Source organism: Heptranchias perlo, chromosome 24 (genome assembly GCF_035084215.1).
Source record: "Heptranchias perlo isolate sHepPer1 chromosome 24, sHepPer1.hap1, whole genome shotgun sequence".
Lineage (NCBI taxonomy): Eukaryota > Metazoa > Chordata > Chondrichthyes > Hexanchiformes > Hexanchidae > Heptranchias > Heptranchias perlo.
The window spans coordinates 18,564,260-18,586,203 of NC_090348.1; the positions used below are offsets into that span (position 1 = coordinate 18,564,260).

A 21,944-nucleotide genomic window follows, 5' to 3' on the forward strand; every position below is an offset into this window, starting at 1 on the left:
AGGGAACATAAAAACTGACTGTAAAAGTTTCTATAAATATGCCAAGAGAAAAAAAGAGAAGACAAATATAGGTCCCTTGCAGTCAGAAATGGGGGAAATTATAATGGGGAACAAAGAAATGGCAGAACAATTAAACACATACTTTGGTTCTGTCTTCACAAAGGAGGACACAAATAACCTCCCAGATTAGGGAACCAAGGGTCTAGTGAGAGGGAGGAACTGAAGGAAACCAATATTAGTAAAAACAAATAGTGCTAGGGAAATTAATGGGGCTAAAGGCTGACAAATCCCCAGGGCCTGATAATCTATATCCCAGTGTACTAAAAGAAGTGGCCCTGGAAATAGTGGATGCATTGGTGATCATCTTCCAAAATTCTATAGACTCTCGAACAGTTCTTACAGATTGGAGGGTGGCAAATGTAACCCCACTATTTAAGAAAGGAAGGAAAGAAAAAACAGGGAATTACAGACCAGTTAGCCTAACATCAGTAGTGGGGAAAATATTAGAGTCTATTATAAAATATGTCATAATAGAACACTTGGAGGGCATTAACGGGATTGGACAAAGTCACCATGGGTTTATGAAAGGGAAATCATGCTTAAGGGAATCTACTGGAGTTTTTTGAGGATGTAACTGGTAGAATAGATAGGGGAGAACCAGTGGATGTGGTGTACTTGGATTTTCAGAAGGCCTTGATAAGGTCCCACACAAGAGGTTAGTGTGCAAAATTAAAGCTCATGGGATTGGGGGGAATATAATGGCATGGTTGACAAGACAGGAAACAGAGAGTAGGAATAAACGGGTCTTTTTCCGGGTGGCAGGCAGTGATTAGTGGGGTACCGCAGGGATCAGTGCTTGGGCCCGAGCTATTCACAATATATATCAATGATTTGGATGAGGGAACTAAATGTAACATTTCCAAGTTTGCAGACGACACAAAGCTGGGGTGGAATGTGAGCTGTGAGGCAGATGCAAAGAGGCTCCAATGTGATTTAGACAAGTTGGGTGAGTGGGCAAGAACATGGCAGATGCAGTATAATGTGGATAAATGTGAGGTTATCCACTTAGGTTGTAAAAACAGAAAGGCAGATTATTATCTGAATGGTGATCGATTGGGAAAAGGGGAGGTGCAACGAGACCTGGGTGTCCTTGTACTCCAGTCGCTGAAAGCAAGCATTCAGGTGCAGCAAGCAGTTAGGAAGGCGAATGGTATGTTGCCCTTCATTGCAAGAAGATTTGAGTACAGGAGTGCAGTTAAACAGGGCCTTGGTGAAACCACATCTAGAGTAGTGTGCGCAGTTTTGGTCTCCTTATCTGAGGAAGGATGTCCTTGCCATGGAGGGAGTGCAACGAAGGTTTACCAGACTGATTCCTGGGATGGCAGAACTGACGTATGAGGAGAGATTGGGCCGACTAGGCCTATATTCACTAGAGTTTAGAAGAATGAGAGGTGATCTCATCGAAACATCTAAAATTCTAACAGGGCTAGGCAGACTAGATGCAGGGAGGATGCTCCCGATGGCTGGGGAATCCAGAACCAGGGGTCACAGTCTCAGGATAGGGGGTATGCCATTTAGAACCGAGATGAGGAGAAATTTCTTCACTCAGAGGGTGGTGAACCTGAGGAATTCTCTACCACAGAAGGCAGTGGAGGCCAAGTCATTAGATGTATTCAAGAAGAAGATAGATATATTTCTTAATGCTAAAGGGATCGAGGGATATGGAGAAAAAGCTGGAACAGGGTACTGAGTTAGACGATCAGCCATGATCATTTTGAATGGCGGAGCAGGCCCGAAAGGCCTCCTCTTGCTCCTATTTTCTATGTTTCTATGTTTGCTAATACCTTACATAGTAGAAAAGAGAATGCAACCAGTGCTAAAACTATGTTGTAATTACTTTTTTGTGGTTCTTCAATTTTTTCTTTGCCAATGACGTAGTTTGTCTTCCATATCTAATTCTTTTGAGAGGTTCCTCTCAGCCAGCCGTTCTTCAAAAGATCTGGATCATACTCAGTGATTTGAAGAATGCAAACTTATAAACACCTCTGAAACAGTAACGGGGGCTTTGCAAATTTAAACAAGTTTAATACAAAAAGCCCCTAATCAGATATATGTGAACAAGTCACACAACACGTTTATATTTGAATTGACTGGCATGGCTCCTCACTCAAGCAAACTGCCCAGCGACCAAACAATTGTTGTAATAATGTATTGAGTTATGGTGGAACATGTTTTTGGTGAGCGAAGCTGATTTTTAACCCCTTATGTACTTTGACACAATTAAAAGATGTCAATACCAATCACTTCCCAAGGTGGATTAGACACCAATTCCAATGTGAAGAATAACATATTCCCTCTTGATTCAGCCGACACACCCAACCACTTCTAATGTTGTGAAATTGAGGATGAACATCCCTTACATCACTAGACCCATCTAAATAATATAGCCAAAACATCTTGAAAAATGATTGGCATAATAGCGTAAATCTACACGCAACTATAAAACAAGTTCCCAAAATTTGGCCCCGTTGGCTGCTAATAGCACAGAAAGACTTTGAAAAACTGCATCCGAGTATCAGATATAAAGTCAGGAGATCACAATCTCATCTCATGTGGAGAATGGACTCAGACAATGAGAATATCATCATCATCTACTCCTTAAATCCACATGGCTTTGGCCAGAACTTAGATGAGGAGTGAGAAATGGGTTTTTGCTGCAGTCTGTCAAACAGGGTTACAATATTCCATCATTGGATGGATATAGTTTTGTGGAACTTTGAAGTTGTTATCTATGAATAGCAGTGTCAAGCTTGCTGGAGGATTGCTAGTCTTCTAATTTTTAGTCATCATTGCTACTTGATCACCGCAGCAGACTTAGGATATAGTTACAAGCAAGTGGTGAGCAGCTGCAGTTTACAGAGTAGAGATCATTCAGCAGTTTTATGGTTAATCTTTCCCAGAATAGTGGATTTGCTTTTTCAATGCTGAAGGTCACAGACTGTTCCTCTACCCGTTGCCTAATTCGATTCACTGAATTAGTTGCTCTATATTTCATGTAGGGCATTTGCCGCTCATTAATGGACAGTATAGTCAACAGACAACAGGATCCATCACTTCCGACGAAATTCACCAGTACATTGTTGAATGTCGGATTATAACCTAGAGAAAAGTGCATTTCTCTGATGGACCTCTGCATCTTGATCAGAAAATTAACATTTGTTCATCATGACCTGATTTTATCTTTTGAGAAGTTGTGTACTTAGTTCAACATTTGAATAAATATGCACAAGAGGTCAGCTTCTGCATTCAATCTCATAAAGACTACAAATATCGACGGCTATGGCGATAACTTCATGCTGGATACTGTGAACACTTGAATGACACAAACTTACTGATTAGCTCGAAAGCCAAATTGTAACTTTTCTTGTGGATTGACAGGATGCTTGTTGCTTTATACATTGACCAACATCCGTTGAGAGGGACAATTAAGATGGGTTGGAGGACATCTAATTCCTCAGATAAACTGAGTACCTATTCAATGTGCACTGTGGCACTATCACCGTGCTAAATGGGATAGATTCAGAACAGATCTAGCAGCTCAAAACTCAATTCATGAGGCGCTGTGGGCCATTAGCAACAGCAGATTTGTATTCCAGCACAATCTGTAACCTCATGGCCCGGCATATTCCTCACTCTACCATTACCAACAAGCCAGAGGATCAATCCTGGTTCAATGAGGAGTGTAGATGAGCATGCCAGGAGCAGTACCAAGCGTACCTAAAAATGAGGTGCCAACCTGGTGAAGCTACAACACAGGACTACATGCATGCTAAACAGCGGAAGCAACATGCTATAGACAGAGCTAAGCGATTCCACAACCAACGGATCAGATCAAAGCTCTGCAGTCCTGCCACATCCAGTCGTGAATGGTGGTGGACAATGAAACAACTAACGGGAGGAGGCGGCTCTGTAAACATCCCCATCCTCAATGATGGCAGAGTCCAGCACGTGAGTGCAAAAGACAAGGCTGAAGCGTTTGCAACCACCTTCAGCCAGAAGTGCCGAGTGGATGATCCATCTCAGCCTCCTCCTGATATCCCCACCATCACAGAAGGCAGTCTTCAGCCAATTCGATTCAGTCCACGTGATATCAAGAAATGGCTGCATGCGCTGGATACAACAAAGACTATAGGCCCGGACAACATCCCGGCTATAATGCTGAAGACTTGTGCTCCAGAACTAGCCGCACCTCCAGCCAAACGCTTCCAGTACAGCTACAACTCTGGCATCCACCCATCAATTGGAAAATTGCCTAGGTATGTCCTGTCCACAAAAAGGACAAATCCAATCCAACCAATTACCACCTCATCAGTCAATCAGCAAAGTGATGGAAAGTGTCGCCGACAGTGCTATCAAGCGGCACTTAATCACCAATAACCTGCTCACCGATGCTCAGTTTGGCTTCCGCCAGGACCATGCAGCTCCAGACGTCATTACAGCCTTGGTCCAAACATGGACAAAAAAGATCTGAATTCCAGAAGTTAGGTGAGAGTGACTGCCCTTGACATCAAGGCAGCATTTAACAGAATGTGGCACCGAGGAGCCCTCGTAAAACTGAAGTCAATGAGAATAAGTGGGAAAACTCTCCAGTGGCTCGAGTGATACCTAGCACAAAGGAAGATGGTAGTGGTTGTTGGAGGCCAATCATCTCAGCCCCAGGACATTGATGCAGGAGTTCCACAGGGCAGTATCATAGGCCCAACCATCTTCAGCTGCTTCATCAATGACCTTCCCTCCATCATAAGATCAGAAATGCGGATGTTCGCTGATGATTTTTTAAAAATTATTTGTTCATGGAATGTGGGCGTCACTGGCGAGGCCGGCATTTATTGCCCATCCCTAATTGCCCTTGAGAAGGTGGTGGTGAGCAGCCTTCTTCAACCGCTGCAATCCGTGTGGTGAAGGTTCTCCCACAGTGCTGTTAGGAAGGGAGTTCCAGGATTTTGACCCAGCGACGATAAAGGAACGGCGATATATTTCCAAGTCAGGATGGTGTGTGACTTGGAGGGGAACGTGCAGGTGGTGTTATTCCCATGTACCTGCTGCTCTTGTCCTTCTAGGTGGAAGAGGTCGCGGGTTTGGGAGGTGCTGTTGAAGAAGCCTTGGCGAGTTGCTGCAGTGCATCCTGTCAATGGTACCCACTGCAGCCACAGTGTGCCGGTGGTGAAGGGAGTGAATGTTTAGGGAGATGGATGGGGTGCCAATCAAGCAGGCTGCTTTGTCCTGGATGGTGTCGAGCTTCTTGAACATTGTTGGAGCTGCACTCACCCAGGCAAGTGGAGAGTATTCCATCACACTCCTGACTTGTGCCTTGTAGATGATGGAAAGGATTTGGGGAGTCAGGAGGTGAGTCACTCGCTGCAGAATACCCAGCCTCTGACCTGCTCTTGTAGCCACAGTATTTATATGGCTGGTCCAGTTAAGCTTCTGGTCAATGGTGACCCCCCGGATGTTGATGGTGGGGCATTCGACGACAGTAATGGACTCGGCGATGGTAATGCTGTATAATGTCAAGGGGAGGTGGTTGGACTCTCTTGTTGGAGATGGTCATTGCCTGGCACTTGTCTGGCGCGAATGTTACTTGCCACTTATCAGCCCAAGAATGGATGTTGTCCAGGTCTTGCTGCATGTGGGCTCGGACTGCTTCATTATTTGAGGGGTTGCGAATGGAACTGAACATTGTGCAATCATCAGCAAACATCCCCAATTCAGCTCTTTTGTCCATGTTTGGACCAAGGCTGTAATGAGGTCTGGAGCCGAGTGGTCCTGGCAGAACCAAAACTGAGCATGTTATTGGTGAGTAAGTGCCACTTGATAGCACTGTCGACGACACCTTTCATCACTTTGCTGATGATTGAGAGTAGACTGATTGGGCGGTAATTGGCTGGATTGGATTTGTCCTGCTTTTTGTGGACAGGACATACCTGGGCAATTTTCCACATTGTTGGGTAGATGCCAGTGTTGTAGCTGTACTGGAACAGTTTGGTTGGAGGCACAGCTAGTTCTGGAGCACAAATCTTCAGCACTAGAGCCAGGATGTTGTTGGGGCCCATAGCCTTTACTGTATCCAGTGCACTCAGCCGTTTCTTGATATCACGTGGAGTGAATCGAATTGGCTGAAGGCTGGCTTCTGTGATGGTGGGGATATCGGGAGAAGGCAGAGATGGATCATCCACTCGACACTTCTGGCTGAAGATGGTTGCAAACTGGACTCTGCCATCATTGAGGATGGGGATGTTTACAGAGCCGCCTCCTCCCGTTAGTTGTTTAATTGTCCACCACTATTCATGACTGGGTGTGGCAGGACTGCAGAGCTTTGATCTGATCCGTTGGTTGTGAAATCGCTTAGCTCTGTCTATAGCATGTTGCTTCCGCTGTTTAGCATGCATGTGGTCCTGAGTTGTAGCTTCACCAGGTTGGCACCTGATTTTGAGGTACGCCTGATGCTGCTCCTGGCATGCTCTTCTACACTCCTCATTGAACCAGGGTCGATCCCCTGGCTTGTTGGTAATGGTAGAGTGAGGAATATGCCGGGCCATGAGGTTACAGATTGTGCTGGAATACAATTCTGCTGCTGCTGATGGCCCACAGCGCCTCATGGATGCCCAGTTTTGAGCTGCTCGATCTGTTCTGAATCTATCCCATTTAGCAAGGTGGTAGTGCCACACAACACGTTGGATGGCGTCCTCAGTGCGAAGACGGGACTTTGTCTCCACGAAGACTGTGCGGTGGTCACTCCTACCAATACTGTCATGGACAGATGCATTTGCGACAGGTAGATTGGTGAGGGCGAGGTCAATTAATTTCTTTCCTCGTGTTGGTTCGCTCACCACCTGCTGCAGGCCCAGTCTGGCAGCTATGTCCTTCAGGACTCGGCCAGCTCGGTCAGTAGTGGTGCTACCAAGCCACTCTTAGTGATGGACATTGAAGTCCCCCACCCAGAGTACATTCTGTGCCCTTGCACAGAGTGTTCAGTTCCATTCGCAACCCCCCAGATAATGAAGCAGTCCATGCCTGCATGCAGCAAGACCTGTACAACATCCAGGCTTGGGCTAATAAGTGGCAAGTAACATTCACGCCAGACAAGTGCCAGGCCAGGAACATCTCCAACAAGAGAGTGTCGAACCACCTCCCCTTCACATTCAATGGCATTGCCATTGGTGAATCCTCCACCATCAACATCCTGGGGGTCACCATTGACCAGCCACATAAATACTGTGGCTACAAGAGCAGTTCAAAGGCTGGGTATTCTGCAGCGAGTGACTCACCTCCTGACTCCCCAAAGCCTTTCCACCATCTACAAGGCACTAGTCAGGAGTGTGATGGAATACTCTCCACTTGCCTGGATGAGTGCAACTCCAACAACATTCAAGAAGCTCGACACCATCCAGGACAAAGCAGCCTGCTTGATTGGCACCCCATCCACCACCCTAAACATTCACTCCCTTCACCACCAGCGCACCGTGGCTGCAGTGTGTACCATCCACAGGATGCACTGCAGCAACTCGTCAAGATTTCTTCAACAGCTTCTTCTAAACCCACAACCTCTAGCACCTAGAAGGACAAGAGCAGCAGGCACATAGGAACAACACCATCTGCACATTCCCCTCCAAGGCACACACCATCCCGACTTGGAAATATATTGCCGTTCCTTCATCGTCGCTGGGTCAAAATCCTGGAACTCCCTTCCTAACAGCACTGTGGGAGAACCTTCACCACACAGACTGCAGCGGTTCAAGGTGATGGCTCACCACCACCTTCTCAAGGGCAATTGGAGATGGGCAATAAATGCTGGCCTTGCCTGCGGCGTCCACATCCCATGAACGAATAAAAAAAATTAGTAGTATTTGATGGAAATATTTAATTATCTTTTGCTTGATCTTGCAAACAATTGGAGTTGCTGCTTTTAAACAAAACTTTTAACAGCTAATTTTAGACTATTTTCACCAAGTAGTAGAATAACTTCACTGATCCTGCACTTTCAGCGAGTACTCAGGCTCAAAGGGGTGCACTGTAGCCCTATCCCGACTTGTGCTCCCTTTGCTGGGTCCACAGAATTGATGAATTTACTCTATGGCATCCAACCATTCTGTCATATCCGTGGAAAACAACAACAACTTGCATTGATACAGCACCTTTAACATTGTAAAACGTCCCAAGGCGTTTCACAATAGTGATTATCAAACAAAATTTGATGCCAAGCCACTTAAGGAAATATTAGGACAGGAAAGAGGTAGGTTTTAAGAAGCATCTTAAAGGAGGAGAGAGGTAGAGAGGCAGAGAGGTAGAGAGGCAGAGAGGTTTGGGGAGGGAATTCTAGAGCATAGGGCCTTGGCAGCTGACGGCTCGGCCGCCAATGGTGGAGCGATTAAAATCGGGGATGCACAAGAGGCAAGAATTGGAGGGTTCTACGGCTGGAGGAGGTTACAGAAATAGGGAGGGGCGAGGCCATCGAGGGATTTGAAGACAAGGATGAGAATTTTAAATTCGAGGCATTCCCAGACCGGGAGCCAATGTAGATCAGCAAGCACAGGGGTGATGGGTGAACGGGACTTGGTGCGAGTTTGGATAGAGGCAGCAGAGTACTGGATGAGTTCAAGCTTATGGAGGGTGGAAGATGGGAGGCCAGCCAGGAGAGCATTGGAATAGTCAAGTTTAGAGGTAACAAAGGCATGGATGAGCGTTTCAGCAGATGAGCTGAGGCAGGGCTGGAGACTGGCGATGTTAAGGAGGTGGAAGTAGGTGGTCTTGGTGATGGAGCGGATATGTGGTTGGTAACTCATCTCAGGGTCAAATAGGATGCCAAAGTTGTGAATGGTCTCGTTCAGCCTCAGGCAGTGGCCAGGGAGAGGATGTAATTCGTGGTTAGGGAACGGAGTTTGTGGCAGGGACTGAAAACAATGGCTTCAGTCTTCCCAATATTTAGTTGGAGGAAATTTTTGCTCATTCATAACTGGATGTTGGACAAGCAATGTGACAGATTAGAGGCAGTGGAGGGGTCGAGGGAGGTGGTGGTGAGATAGAGCTGGGTGCCGTCAGCGTACATGTGGATCCTGAAGTGTTTTCGGATGATGTCACCAAGGGGCAGCATGCAGATGAGAAATAGGAGGGGGCCAAGGATCAATCCTTAGGGGACTCCAGAGGCAACTGTGCGGGAGTGGGAAGAGAAGCCATTGCAGGTGATTCTCTGGCTACGACTTGCTAGATAAGAATGGAACCAGGTGAGCACAGTCCTACCCAGCTGGACAAAGGAGGAGAGACGTTGGAGGAGGACGGTGTGGTCAACTGTGTCAAAGGCTGCAAACAGGTCAAGGATAAGAATTGATAGTTTACCATGGTCACAAGTCACATAGGATGTCATTTGATAAGGGCCGTTTCAGTATTATGGCGGGGCGGAAACCTAATTAGAGGGATTCAAACGTGGAGTTGCAGGAAAGATGGGCACGGATTTGGGAGGCGACAACACGTTCAAGGACTTGATAGGAAAGGGAGGTTGGAGATGGGGCGGTAGCTGGCAAGGACAGAGAGGTCAAGGTGGGTTTTTTGAGGACGGAGGTGATGATGGCAGATTTGAAGGGGAGGGGGACAGTACCTGGGGAGAGGGAGTTGTTAACAATATCAGCTAACATGAGGACCAGGAAGGGAAGCTGGGTCTGCAGTTTGGTGGGAATAGGGCCAAGGGAGCAGGAGGGTCTCATGGTCAAGATGAGCTTCCAAGCTTCCGAGGGTATGAGGGAAGATAGAAGAGAAACTACAGAAAGATGCGAGTTCAGGGCTAGGGCAGGGGGGAACCTTAGGGTAGGTTTGGCTTGGTGGACTCAGGGAAGGGACGGAAGCAGCTGAATGGATGGTCTTAATCTTAGTGACAAAGTAGATATAGATAAGAAAGGACATTGTCCACCTTAATTCAGAGAGACCCTATAGTTTTCTCATGATAGCATGATAATTTCTTAAAGGATTTCAAGGAATTCACCTCCAGAAGTCACTGTCTGCATGATAAAGGAGTTCCTGACAGTTTTCTTCAATTTGCCTTTTATTAGATTCAACTTGTGCACCTTCATTCAATTGTGACAGTTCAGTCTGAAGCAGTGTTCAGGATCTGCTTTTTCTTCACTTCTACTATCTTATATACCTGTATAAAATCATCTCTCACTTGCCTCCTATTAAATCTGAAAAGCTTAAGTTTCTCCAGTCTTCCCTCATTAATCAGTCTTCTGATACGAGGAAACAATCTTGTGGTTCTTCTCTGAGCTACTTTCAGGATTTAAATGTCTCCATTGTGTCTCAGTGACTACAACCAAACATGGTATTCAGGATGTGGTCTCACCACAGCACTTTACACATCCCTTTCAAGAGGAGGAATAGTGGGATTCGGTCCAGTGTTGAGAACAGATTTAGCTGTCTTCCACCTGTCCTTGTAGCCTTTGAGAGTCACGAGGATTACGTCTGATGCTGAATCTATATCTGCAATGAGCTGATAAGAGTCATTAAGTATTTCAACTTAACATGGTGCTTTCCTTTTTTGGTTGCCTCATCTACCAAAGCAAATCTGCTTTTTTTAGCGAGAGGAGTAAATCAATGTTAATGCAGAGCTGCCTGGAACCTGCCAGGCAGCAAAGACTTTGTTCTTTACAGATTGTTCATCGTTGTCAAAAGGACCTTCCTCTTGTGGATTATTTCTCTCAAATGGACTTCAAACAGTATTGGATTCCAAATTTTGCCTGAGGGAGACTGCTAATCTAGGCTTGGAATATGGGGAAATTTTGCCACCATTGTGTCACAGCCCTACCAAAAGAACATAACTAAGTATTGAAACAGTTTTAGTCCACACCTGGTCCATTATGAATAATTCATAGATGACTAGGTATGTTGGCATATTTCAGAAGTAACATGAGGGATAACTACTAGAAGTCAACGGCCACCTCGTTCCCAAGAGGCTGATATAGACACATTATCCAGCTACCTAACGTAAGAACACAAGAATATAGGGGCAGGAGTGGGCCATAAGGCCCCTCAAGCCTGCTCCGCCATTCAATAAGATCATTGCTGATGATCTACCTCAACTCCACTTTCCCGCCCCATCCCCATATCCCTTGATTCCCTTAGTGTCCAACTCAGCCTCGCGGCTATACTCAACTCACTGCTGCTCTAAGGTAGCATATAGATAAAGCATCAGGTTAGGTTTAAGGCAACATACATCACACTCCAAAGTAAAGCAGCAGAGAATAAACAGTAAGCATTCATACATACTGAGTCACAGAGGATAATAAAATAGTTGGTTGCACTTCGGTTGGTCTGTGATTTTGAGTCATGTTTTAGCAGCTGGCAGAAATTTTGGGAGTTGAATAGGACAGTCAAGGCATGCAGATAAAGGTTGATTAGTGGAGAATATGGGGACGATGCATACAGGATTGTTAATACAATAAGCAGACAGTCTTTTCTATGATACCTTGCTGAATAGCTCTCAATGCCAGCATCAGATTCTCTTCTGCAGCCTAGTCAGGCACTTCATACTAATCGCCTTACAGCAGCTGCATGTCTTTCTCCTCCAGGGCCTCCATAATGATGTCTCTCTGCGGGGAAAGTCGTGCAGCATGCAGATTACCACAATCATTGATACCTTACCTAGACCTGTCCAGGCACTTGGAGCTCTGCTGGAGTATCCTATGATGACTCTGGTGGCGCTTCATTATACCGGTTTTCAGCTGGTGTCCTTGGAAACACCAAAGATCAAATGAACCATGCCTGTACAGAATAGCCTTGGTATACTAGGAACCACATTACAATTTGTCTCTGTGCGTCAATATTCCTGGACAATGAAAGCATTGTGACCCCACCTAGGAAGTGAGCACTGAATTACATAATTCTGGGGGTGATGATTGCAAATTAACTGAATGTCTTTTACAATTGTTGTTCAAAATTATGAACGGTTTTGATAGAGTGAATAAGGAAAAACTATCTCCAGTGGCAGAAGGGTTGGTAAACGGAGGACACAGATTTAAGGTGATCGGCAAAAGAGCCAGAGGCAACATGGGGAAACATTTTTTTTTAAAAACACAGCGAGTTGTAATGATCTGGAGGGCACTGCCTGAAAGGGTGTAGAAGCAGGTTCAATAGAAACTTTCAAAAAGGAATTAGATAACTACTTGAAGGAAAAATTTACAGGGCTATGGGGAAAGAGCAGGGGAATGGGACTAATTGGCTAGCTCTTTCAAAGAGCCGGCACAGGCATGATGGACCGAATGGCCTCCTCCTGTGTTGTACCTCCTATGATACTATGAATTCATATAGGTGGCACCATGCAGGGGAACACATAGAGCAATCCGAAATTCTCAGCAACTTCAGAAATCTTGCCTGCGTCAAACTTTACAATTTCCTCAGTGCTGCTGGTTGTCTGGGGTGAATGAGATTGAATTACTTGTTCAAGCAAACATGGGATTCATCATAGAAAGGTTACAGCACGAAAGGAGGCCATTCGACCCAGCGAGTCCGTGCCGGCTCTACGCAAGAGCAATCCAGCTCGTCCCACTCCCCAGCCCTTTCCCCGGGGCCCTGCACGGTTTTTCCTTTCAAGTGCTTATCCAGTTCCCTCTTGAAAGCCACAATTGAATCTGCTTCCACCACCCACCCTGGCAGTGCATTCTAGATCCTAACCACTCGCTGTGCAAAAAAGTTTTGCCTCATGTCACCTTTGACAAAAGAACCAAATCACCTTAAATCTATGTCCTCTGGTTCTTGACCCTTCCGCCAATGGGAACAGTTTCTCTCTATCTATTCTGTCTGGACCCTTCATGATTTTAAATGCCTCTTCCAAATCTCCTCTCAACCTTCTCTGTTCCAAGGAGAACAACCCCAGCCTCTCCAGTCTATCCACGTAACTGAAGTCCATCATCCCTGGAATCATTCTAGTAAGTCTTTTCTGCACCCTCTCTAAGGCCTTCACATCTTTCCTAAAGTGCGGTGCCCAGAACTGGACACAATACTCCAGTTGTGGTCGAACCAGTGTTTTATAAAGGTTCTTAACTTCCTTGCTTTTGTACTCTATGCCTCTACTTATAAAGCCCAATATCCCGTATGCTTCTTTAGCCGCTTTCTCAACCTGCCCTGCTACCTTCAACGATTTGTGCACATATAACCCCAGATCTCTCTGTTCCTGTACCCCTTTTGGAGTTGTGCTGTCTAGTTTATATTGCCTCTCCTCGTTCTTCGTATCGAAATGTATCACTTCGCACTTTTCTGTGTTAAATGTCATCTGCCACCAACCTGTCTATATCCTCTTGAAGTCTATCACTATCCTCCTCACTGTTCACTACACTTTCAAGTTTTGTGTCATCTGCAAATTTGGAAATTGTGCCCTGTACACTCAAGTCCAATTCATTAATGTATATCAAGAAAAGCAATGGTCCCTGTACTGACCCCTGGGGAACGCCACTGTACACCGCCCTCCAATCTGAAAAACAACCGTTCACCACTATTCTCTGCTTCCTGTTACTTAGCCAATTTTGTATCCATGCTGCTACTGCCCCCTTTATTCCATGAGCTTCAATCTTGATGACAAGCCTATTATACAGCAATTTATCAATCGTCTTTTGAAAGTCGATATACACCACATCAGTCGCATTGCCTTCATCGACCCTCACTGTTACCTCATCAAAAATTCTATCAAGTTAGTTAAACACGATTTGCCTTTAACAAATCCGTACTGGTTTTCCCTAATCAATCCACACTTGTCCAAGTGACTGCTAATTCTGTCCCGGATTATTGTTTCTAAAAGTTTCCACACCACCGAGGTTAAACTGACTGGCCTATAAGGATAAACCCAGCTAAACGGCTGGGTTCATCCTCACACCCTTTTTTGAACAAGGGTGTAACATTTGCAATTCTCCAGTCCTCTAATTGACTATTGTGGTTAATGTCATGAGTGGTACCTTGGACTGATCAGAAGTATAGAGTCAAGAGCTGCTGTGTGGATGAGTTTGGCCGTAGGTCACTTTGCAACACGCAACACAATGCTTCCAGCTGTAAATGCAGATGAAAAAGCAATTTGCTCAGTGCTTGGCCAAGGAAGCATGATGGTGATTGCAAAAGGAGGCACCTTATGGAGAAACAAGCTATTTTTCAGTCTTCCAGTCAGTTGCACATATACAGAACCAAGCAATTAGGGTCTATGAATGAAAGGCCTTCCTTTGTGGAAGCAAAAATGGCTGTGGCACGAGTGTCTTTTCAGTGTATTGCCACAAGATCCCAGTATATTTGAAATGCTTAAAAATATCAGTTCCTTCTCGACCTCCGGAGACAAGAATCAATGCCATTTCAACGGGAAAGAATTGTTAATAGAAGGGGGATCAACGGAGAGAATTGTGGATTTGCTTAGGATATTTTGGGCTAAATCTGTTAATTTATCATTTCCTATTTTGAATTATTGCAGAAGAGGAAAGTGCGCTGGCCCTAGAGTTTTCAGTAATCAGAACAATGGCCCAGAAATTACTTACCTTGGACGCCGCTCCGTAATGGCGTCCATCCCAACCGCCGAATCTTTCGAAGCAAGTTCGCGAATGCACACATGCGCAGTAAAACCCCAAAATCGCAAACTTGCTCCGAATGGTTCACCGGCATTTTGACAGTTACGAATTGAAGGGCCACCTACGCTACAATCGATACAATCAGCAAACATCCGTAAACTTACCCCTCTGCCCAGCTGGAACGAAGATACTTACGCCATGAGAAGGTATGCTTGAAAATACCAGCCCTACACTACTTTTAAAAAGCCCGGTGACTTATAATGACTGCAAAACAACAAAAAATTACATTTTAAAAATATGGAATGTCTAATTATTCTTATTTTAATATTTTTTGATCATTAAAACATTTTTTAAACATTTAATTTTTGTATGTTTCAGGACATCATAAATCATTTCCTTGCCTTTTTATGAGGTATGTTATTACGTTAAATTTTTATTTAGATTAACATAGGGAATGTCACTATAAATGAATATTATTTGCATGCTTGTGGGCGGGGCTTGCATTCCTACAGTCTTTGCATGCGCACCTGATCTCAGAGCACACCAGTGGAGAAGATTTCAAAATTCAGCAAATGGACGTGGTGCCCTACGCATTGAGCCTTTAATGCTAAAGGGATCAAGGGATGCGGGGAAAAAGCAGGAACAGGGTACTGAGTTAGATGATCAGCCATGATCATTTTGAATGGCGGAGCAGGCCCAAAGGGCCAAATGGCCTACTCTTGCTCCTATTTTCTATGTTTCTATTTTATAGAGGTCCCAATATTCCTCGTACCCTCTAGCCTGGGTGCTGGATGGGTGCAATGTGCCCAAAACGCACTGGGCCTGTCCACACCCCTCAGAACACCAAAATTTGGTGGGCTAGGTCATTTGCATCGCCTCGTCGTACCCCTAATGCAGGTTCTCCCGCAGTGTGGGTCCTTGTATTTGGAAACCATGGCGGAAACCATGGCGGAAACCAGGCACAGTCCCAGGCAGGACTGGGCACTAGCCTCAGGGCCTTTGGGCAGCTGCTGAAAAACAGACCATCCTTGCCTACAGGCCTGATCCCCTGAGGCTGGATTGTGTCCTTCTGCCTCAGCTGCATGGTTGTCCTTATCCTACACCGATTGTAGGCATAGGCCCAGGCGCATTACTTTGGGGAAGTTCTAGAAATGCTGGAGCAATGTCAAAGGGGTGGAGGAGCAACGTAATGGATTTCTATCCCCTTTTCCTCTCCATAATTAACTGTCCAGCAGATTTTCCAACCAATAAACAAAGTCCTACTTTTATCCCAAGAATGAAGCACAAATATATTAAATGTGTAAAGATATTAGATTGAATAGAAATTAGATTAAATTGACTTCTGCCCTGGGGATTCACAGAAAGCTCTTAGTCAGCTGGAAATCTGTATGCAGCTGATAAAAAGTACAATTATTTACAGTTTCATGTCCATTTTTTTTTCAGTAAGTAGAAGTCAAGGCAAGCCATTCAGAGAGCATGCAAGTTATCTCGGGTACATCAGAGAACATGGAAAAATTTCATAATACATCTTTAAACAAGAATATTAGTGTAAGGATAAGAGCTCACAGGCAAATACTCCCCATTATGCATGTCCCAAAGTGATGGGCTTTAAATAAGATCCATCATTTTAACACTACCCCCAATTTAAAAACCTCTTCTCAAGAGTACAAAGCAGTCATTTTGGGTAAATTTGGATTTGTTCCAATGACACTTGCCAGGGTGAATCCTTACAGAATCCAACTAACTAGTTGTACTGAGTTTGGTGCCACTGTTTACAAACACCAAGCATGTATGGTTATATTAATTTTTAATATGTCCTTGCTTTGACTTATTGTCTTTGGGTCTGAACACAATTTTTCCCTTTAACAAAAAAATTGGACTCAACTTGGAGGTTTCTGATCTGAGTTACTGTCCCAGTTGACGTGTACATTTGAGCACTCCATAGAGGATGGCTTTACAACTCAAATATGCACCCTGGCTGGCTGGCCAAGAATAGGCAAACATTATCTGTAGTGGTAGCTGTTTTTTTTTTGGATAATCTGATAGTCTTCACCAACAATAGCCTGTGAGCAAAGACCCAACTTTTTTTTTATAAAAGATAGGGAAAAATCACAAGAAAGTTCTAACTTGCATTCAGTGATGTATTTTAAACTGTAATTTTAGAAAGTGCATTTCCCAACACTTACTTGTGTCCATTCAAAGCAGCATGATGTAAGGCCGTGTAACCAGAAGTATCTGTACAGTTTACGTTGGGTCCCCGCCAGATGCTGAAAGGAAATACAAAAATAAAAGCTGAACTTTCCAATGAAAATAAGGTCAGAATCATTTATTAACTTCAAAACCATACACAACACAGTACGTACTACCTCATACTTTAGTCTTAAAGGACTTCTAAATCAAACTGAAGTGCTATTAATTGCCAGCACGTCAAATCATATAAGGTTACCAGAAAGTGCAGCAATTACAAATTGCTAAATCTAGATCCAATTATCCTTAACTGAATGTCTTATGTTGAAGATAATTCAAGTATCAGGTCTTTTTCCATATACGTTTTGATCTGCATTCAGTATTTTGAGGGTGGATGGTGTCTCACATTATAAGGTAGATTTGTAATACTGGGTTTGTACAAAGTGGTACTGTACAAGTGGCATCAAGTTTTAGAGTGAACAAACTCAAAACAATTTTATTTTACAGTTGCACTCAACATAATGTGAACATATTCCTAGGACATAATTTCCTACAATGAACTCCAAAATTCAAATGATATTTAGCTGGAGGTTTTCCACTCTGTCAAATGTCCCATTCCAGTGTGAAATGTTTCTTGAAACTCATACTTACTTTTCTTGCGTAATGTTCAAAAATGCAAAAAAGTATTTTTTTTCCCATTAGTACTATCAAAACCCATGTGATTCCAATAATAAAATGTTAATTAGTAACTATATTCATTCACACATCAGTATGTGTTACTGAGGTTGGGTATGATGACAATGGCTCATTTTCTGTATTGTGCCATTATTTTTATCATGAGTTAATATACATTTCTATACAGCGATTTTTACTGGAATGGCAAATCCCATCTATCACTGCATTACCCCACTAATCTCTATTTCACTGTCTGGAAACAGTCACACTGGACCATAGTGTGATCATATTCCAATGACATCACTTTCTACAGTAAAATGAGGGCTGCTAAATTGCAATATTTTAGTTAGCAATCTTAGACAATTTTTTTTATTACCCTCATTCCAAAATGATTACAAATGGCAGGATTACTAAATTATTTTCACAAATCTTGACTAAAATCTGTTCAGTAGTTATCTGAAAAGTATTTTCTAAAAATGAAATGTCATTGATGTTTTACCAAACTGGCTGCTGACAAAGTCAACTAATACACAAGGGTGAAATCTGAGGGTTGCCCTGATGGCTTAATGGGTAAATGCACCACCTAACATGACGTTCAGTCTTACAGATAAAGTATCACATAATAGACTTGTTAGCAAAATTGAAGCCCATGGAATTAAAGGGGCAGTGGCTGTGTGGATACAACATTGGCTAAGGTACAGAAAGCAGAAAGCAGTAGTGATTGGTTGTTTTTTCAGACTGGAGGGGAGTGTCCAGTAGTGTCACCCAGGAGTCAGTGTTGGGATCACTGCTCTTTTTGATATATATTGATGACCTGGACTTGGGAATACTAGGGCATCATTTCAAAGTTTGCAGATGACACGAAACTCGGAAATGTAGTAAACAGGAGGAGGATAGTAACAGACTTCAGGAGGACGTAGAAAGACTGGTGAAATGGGCAGACACATGACAGATGAAATTTAATGCAGAGAAGTGTGAAATGATACATTTTGGTAAGATGAATGAGGAGAGGCAATATAATCTAAGAGGTACAATTTTAAAGGGACTGTAGGAACAGAGAATCCTGGGGGGTGTATGTACACAAGTTTTACAAGGTGGCAGGAGAAGTTGAGAAGGCTGTTAAAAAACATGCGGATCCTTGGCATTATAAATAGAGGCATAGAGTATAAAGCACGGAGGTTATGCTAAACCTTTGTAAATAACTGGTTAGGCCCCAACCGAAGTATTGTGGCCAATTCTGGGCACCACACTTTAGGAAGGGTGCCAAGGCCTTAGAGAGGGTGCAGAGGAGATTTACTAGAATGGTACCAGGGATGAAAGACTTCAGTTACGTGGAGAGACTAGAGAAACTGGGGTTGTTTTCCTCAGAGCAGAGAAGATTAAGGGGAGATTTGACAGGAGTTCAAATCATGAAAGATTTTGAGAGTGAATAAAGAGAATCTGTTTCCAGTGGCAGAAAGGTCAGTAAACAGAGAACACAGATTTAAGATAATTGGCAAAAGAACCAGAGGGGAGATGAGGAGAAATTTTTTACGCAGTAAGTTATGATCTGGAATGCACTGCCTGAAAAGGTGGTGGAAACAGATTCAATAATAACTTTCAAAAGGGAATTGGATAAATACCTAAAAGGGGAAAAATTTGCAGGGCTATGGGGAACAAGCCAGGGAGTGGGAAGAATCGGATAGCTCTAAGAGCCGGCACAGGCACGATGGGCCGAATGGCCTCCTTCTGTGCTGTCTCATTCTATGATTGAACCTGGAAACATTCTGGTCTGTCATCTGTTTATGCTGAGCTAGCTGACCTCAGTTAGGGTGGTAGCAGGGGTCCCACAATTGGCCACTATTCACTACCTGTTGATTCTTGCTGAAAAGAGAGAGTGTGTGTGTGTGTGTGTGTGTGTCTCAGTGTGAGTGAAAAAAAGAGAGAAAAGGAAGGATCAGTCTTGGCTATGATGCCCCTTATAGTGGAACAGCCTGCCAACACTTGGTATCCAGGTTCATGCATGAAGAATTGCCGCTTGCGTGAAAAACTGGAGCTCAGCAGGGACTCCAACATGTGTCAATGGAAGAAAACTGGGGAGAGAGGCGAAATGTTGGTTTGATTTGCCAAACGTGACTTTCAACAAGTATTTATTACTTTTGTGTACATACATAGCGTGTGAGCGTGAGGGGGGGGGGGAAAGAGAGAGAGAGAGAGAGAAAGAACGCGAGAGAAGAGATACTTACAGAACTAAAAATTCAATTCCAGTTCTTTGCTATAATTGCCATTATAAATAGTAAATGAAACTCTATTTGGAACTGGCAACATGCATGAATTTAATGCTTAATCCCCCTCAGGTGATTGTCAAGATCGCATCGAGATACATCATGTGACGAAAGCCATTGAGTCACCCAGAACAGTTCCCCATTAAAATGAATTAAAACAACAAAAAACAGTTCAAAAATACATGAATAGACCAACCATGAAATATGATTCACCTTTCTACTCCTGTTGATGATAGCTCATTTAACACTTGCTCGTGAATTATTAGTCAAACTGGCAGCCAGGACATACATTGCCATCACAGTAAAACACCTCTACACTACTGCAAGCAATAGCCCAGTTTTTTTATCCCCCAAAGTTCACCTCTTATTTAGTTTAGCCATTATGTGGTGTGTCTGAATATCATTCATTGCGGGGAAAGGAAAATCACGTTTCCCCAACATCACAACACCATGGCCCAGAATTTGCTGTAGCCAGTCAATGAATGGCGCCTGCCATTAGTTAGACTTGCCCTTGCCTGTTCAATTTCCATGAGAACTTGCACTGCAAGTTGCTGGAAATGAGAAATGGGAATGTCGCGGCACCCTTTACAGGGCATCTGGGATCTGAGCGAACAGGGCAAGCAACAGTGTATCTCCTTAACCAATCAAATTGAAGGATTGAGAAATGAACAGCGAGTCTGAACAAGGAAGTGTAAGTTAGAATAGTGAATTTAATGTCAAATCAGGTATAGAAAGAGAAATGAGAGGGAAAGAAAAATTGGATTGAGAGAGAGAAACAAGAAAGAAAAAGTAAAAAAAAAATGTAATTACATTTTTTTTAAAATCTCCAACAATTAAAAGCTGAAGGAATGAGACTCCACACTTGCAATAGTTAATTTTCAGTGCCAGAGAGTTGTTTGGCAGTAATTAACACTTATCACGCCTTTAAAAAGGGAACTTAGGCTGAAATGGACCAGTCCTAACTTTCTGTGACGAGTTTAGTTCATAGCTACCACGCAAGTACAGGAACTTCACACCGTTCAATGCATTTGAATGATGAGTCGTATAGTGAAATGCCATTTTCGCGAAGCTAATGGCGCATCTTGGACAACAACTACCGGATTTTCGCATTTAACTGCGCATCTGCCCTACCCTGAAGTTCCTGTGCGATTTGTGCATAAATAATGGTGTGTGCCGTTAGCCTCACCATTATTTTGACAGCAAACTCTGGGCCTATATAGTTAACTACACTCTCTACACATTTCACATTGACAATCAGCAAAATTTTCATGCAATTCCAAAATGCAAGAAAGCTCTGCTCAATAATAGAAAACAGGTAAAAGAATAACAATTTTGGCAACAATGTAAATCAGCAACAGCCTAGCAGTGAATTTATATATCATGGCAACACAGGCAAATTCACAGCACTTTTAAAACTCCCTAAAGAGTTGTAGTTCATGACGTCAAAAAAAGAGGCCAGCAAATGTGCTATAAGGCTCGAACACTTCCAAGGTTCAGGTAATATGTATAACCATTTAAGCTGTGATCTTATACATATGATGTTATCTGAATTCTAGTCATACACTCTCAGGTAAGTGTTGTTCTGTAGTTATCAAACACAATAAGTGTTGTGACAGAGTAACAGAGCTTCAGCCAATGTTGTGTATCTGGAAGTGAAGCATTTTAACAAAATCAGCTATCATTCATTCCAGCACCAGAGTGCAAATCCACTCAATTTCATACTGTCCATTAATCTACAAAAGGTGTGTGCATTCTGTAGCTTTAGATTCAAAAACAAGGGATTCAATGATTCTGCAGTTTAACTAGATCACTCCATTAACTGCATGAAGCATCATTAAACTAAGCTTGTTTTTCACTTCAGAGGAGTCTAATGAACAGTGCAGTAAAATACAACATCCAGACTTCTCCATACCCACAACTCCAATTTACAACATACTGCATTAAGATTAGAGGGTGCGGTACACCCATGTTGCTATATATAGTAACAAGCTTAGGCCAAGCAAATTTTCCATAATATTTCATGTCATATTAAAAGGCTAATAACAGAACTGATCTCAAACCCAAAGGTGCAATATCTGATTGTAATTTCATTATAACTCACAATATAGAAAGTCAAAATTTTTCCACTTGTGCTCCAATGCAATGCACATTGAGTAATTGGACATCTTATCAAATGGCGGAGCAGGCACGAGAGGCTGAATGGCCTACTCCTGTTCCTATGTTCCTATGTAAATTC

The 21,944-nt window shown here is 43.4% G+C and overlaps 1 protein-coding gene across 11 annotated transcripts in view; it reads right to left on the bottom strand.

Annotated features, from left to right (window-relative positions):
- The window catches only part of anks1b (ankyrin repeat and sterile alpha motif domain containing 1B), a 738,433-nt gene that overhangs the window by 503,584 nt on the left and 212,905 nt on the right, over window positions 1-21,944 (bottom strand). For all 11 annotated transcript variants that reach the window (XM_068004841.1, XM_068004853.1, XM_068004843.1 and 8 more), the window contains one exon: window positions 16,769-16,849. In XM_068004841.1, coding sequence (XP_067860942.1) covers window positions 16,769-16,849 — 81 coding nt within the window. The remainder of the gene's footprint in view (window positions 1-16,768; window positions 16,850-21,944) is intronic.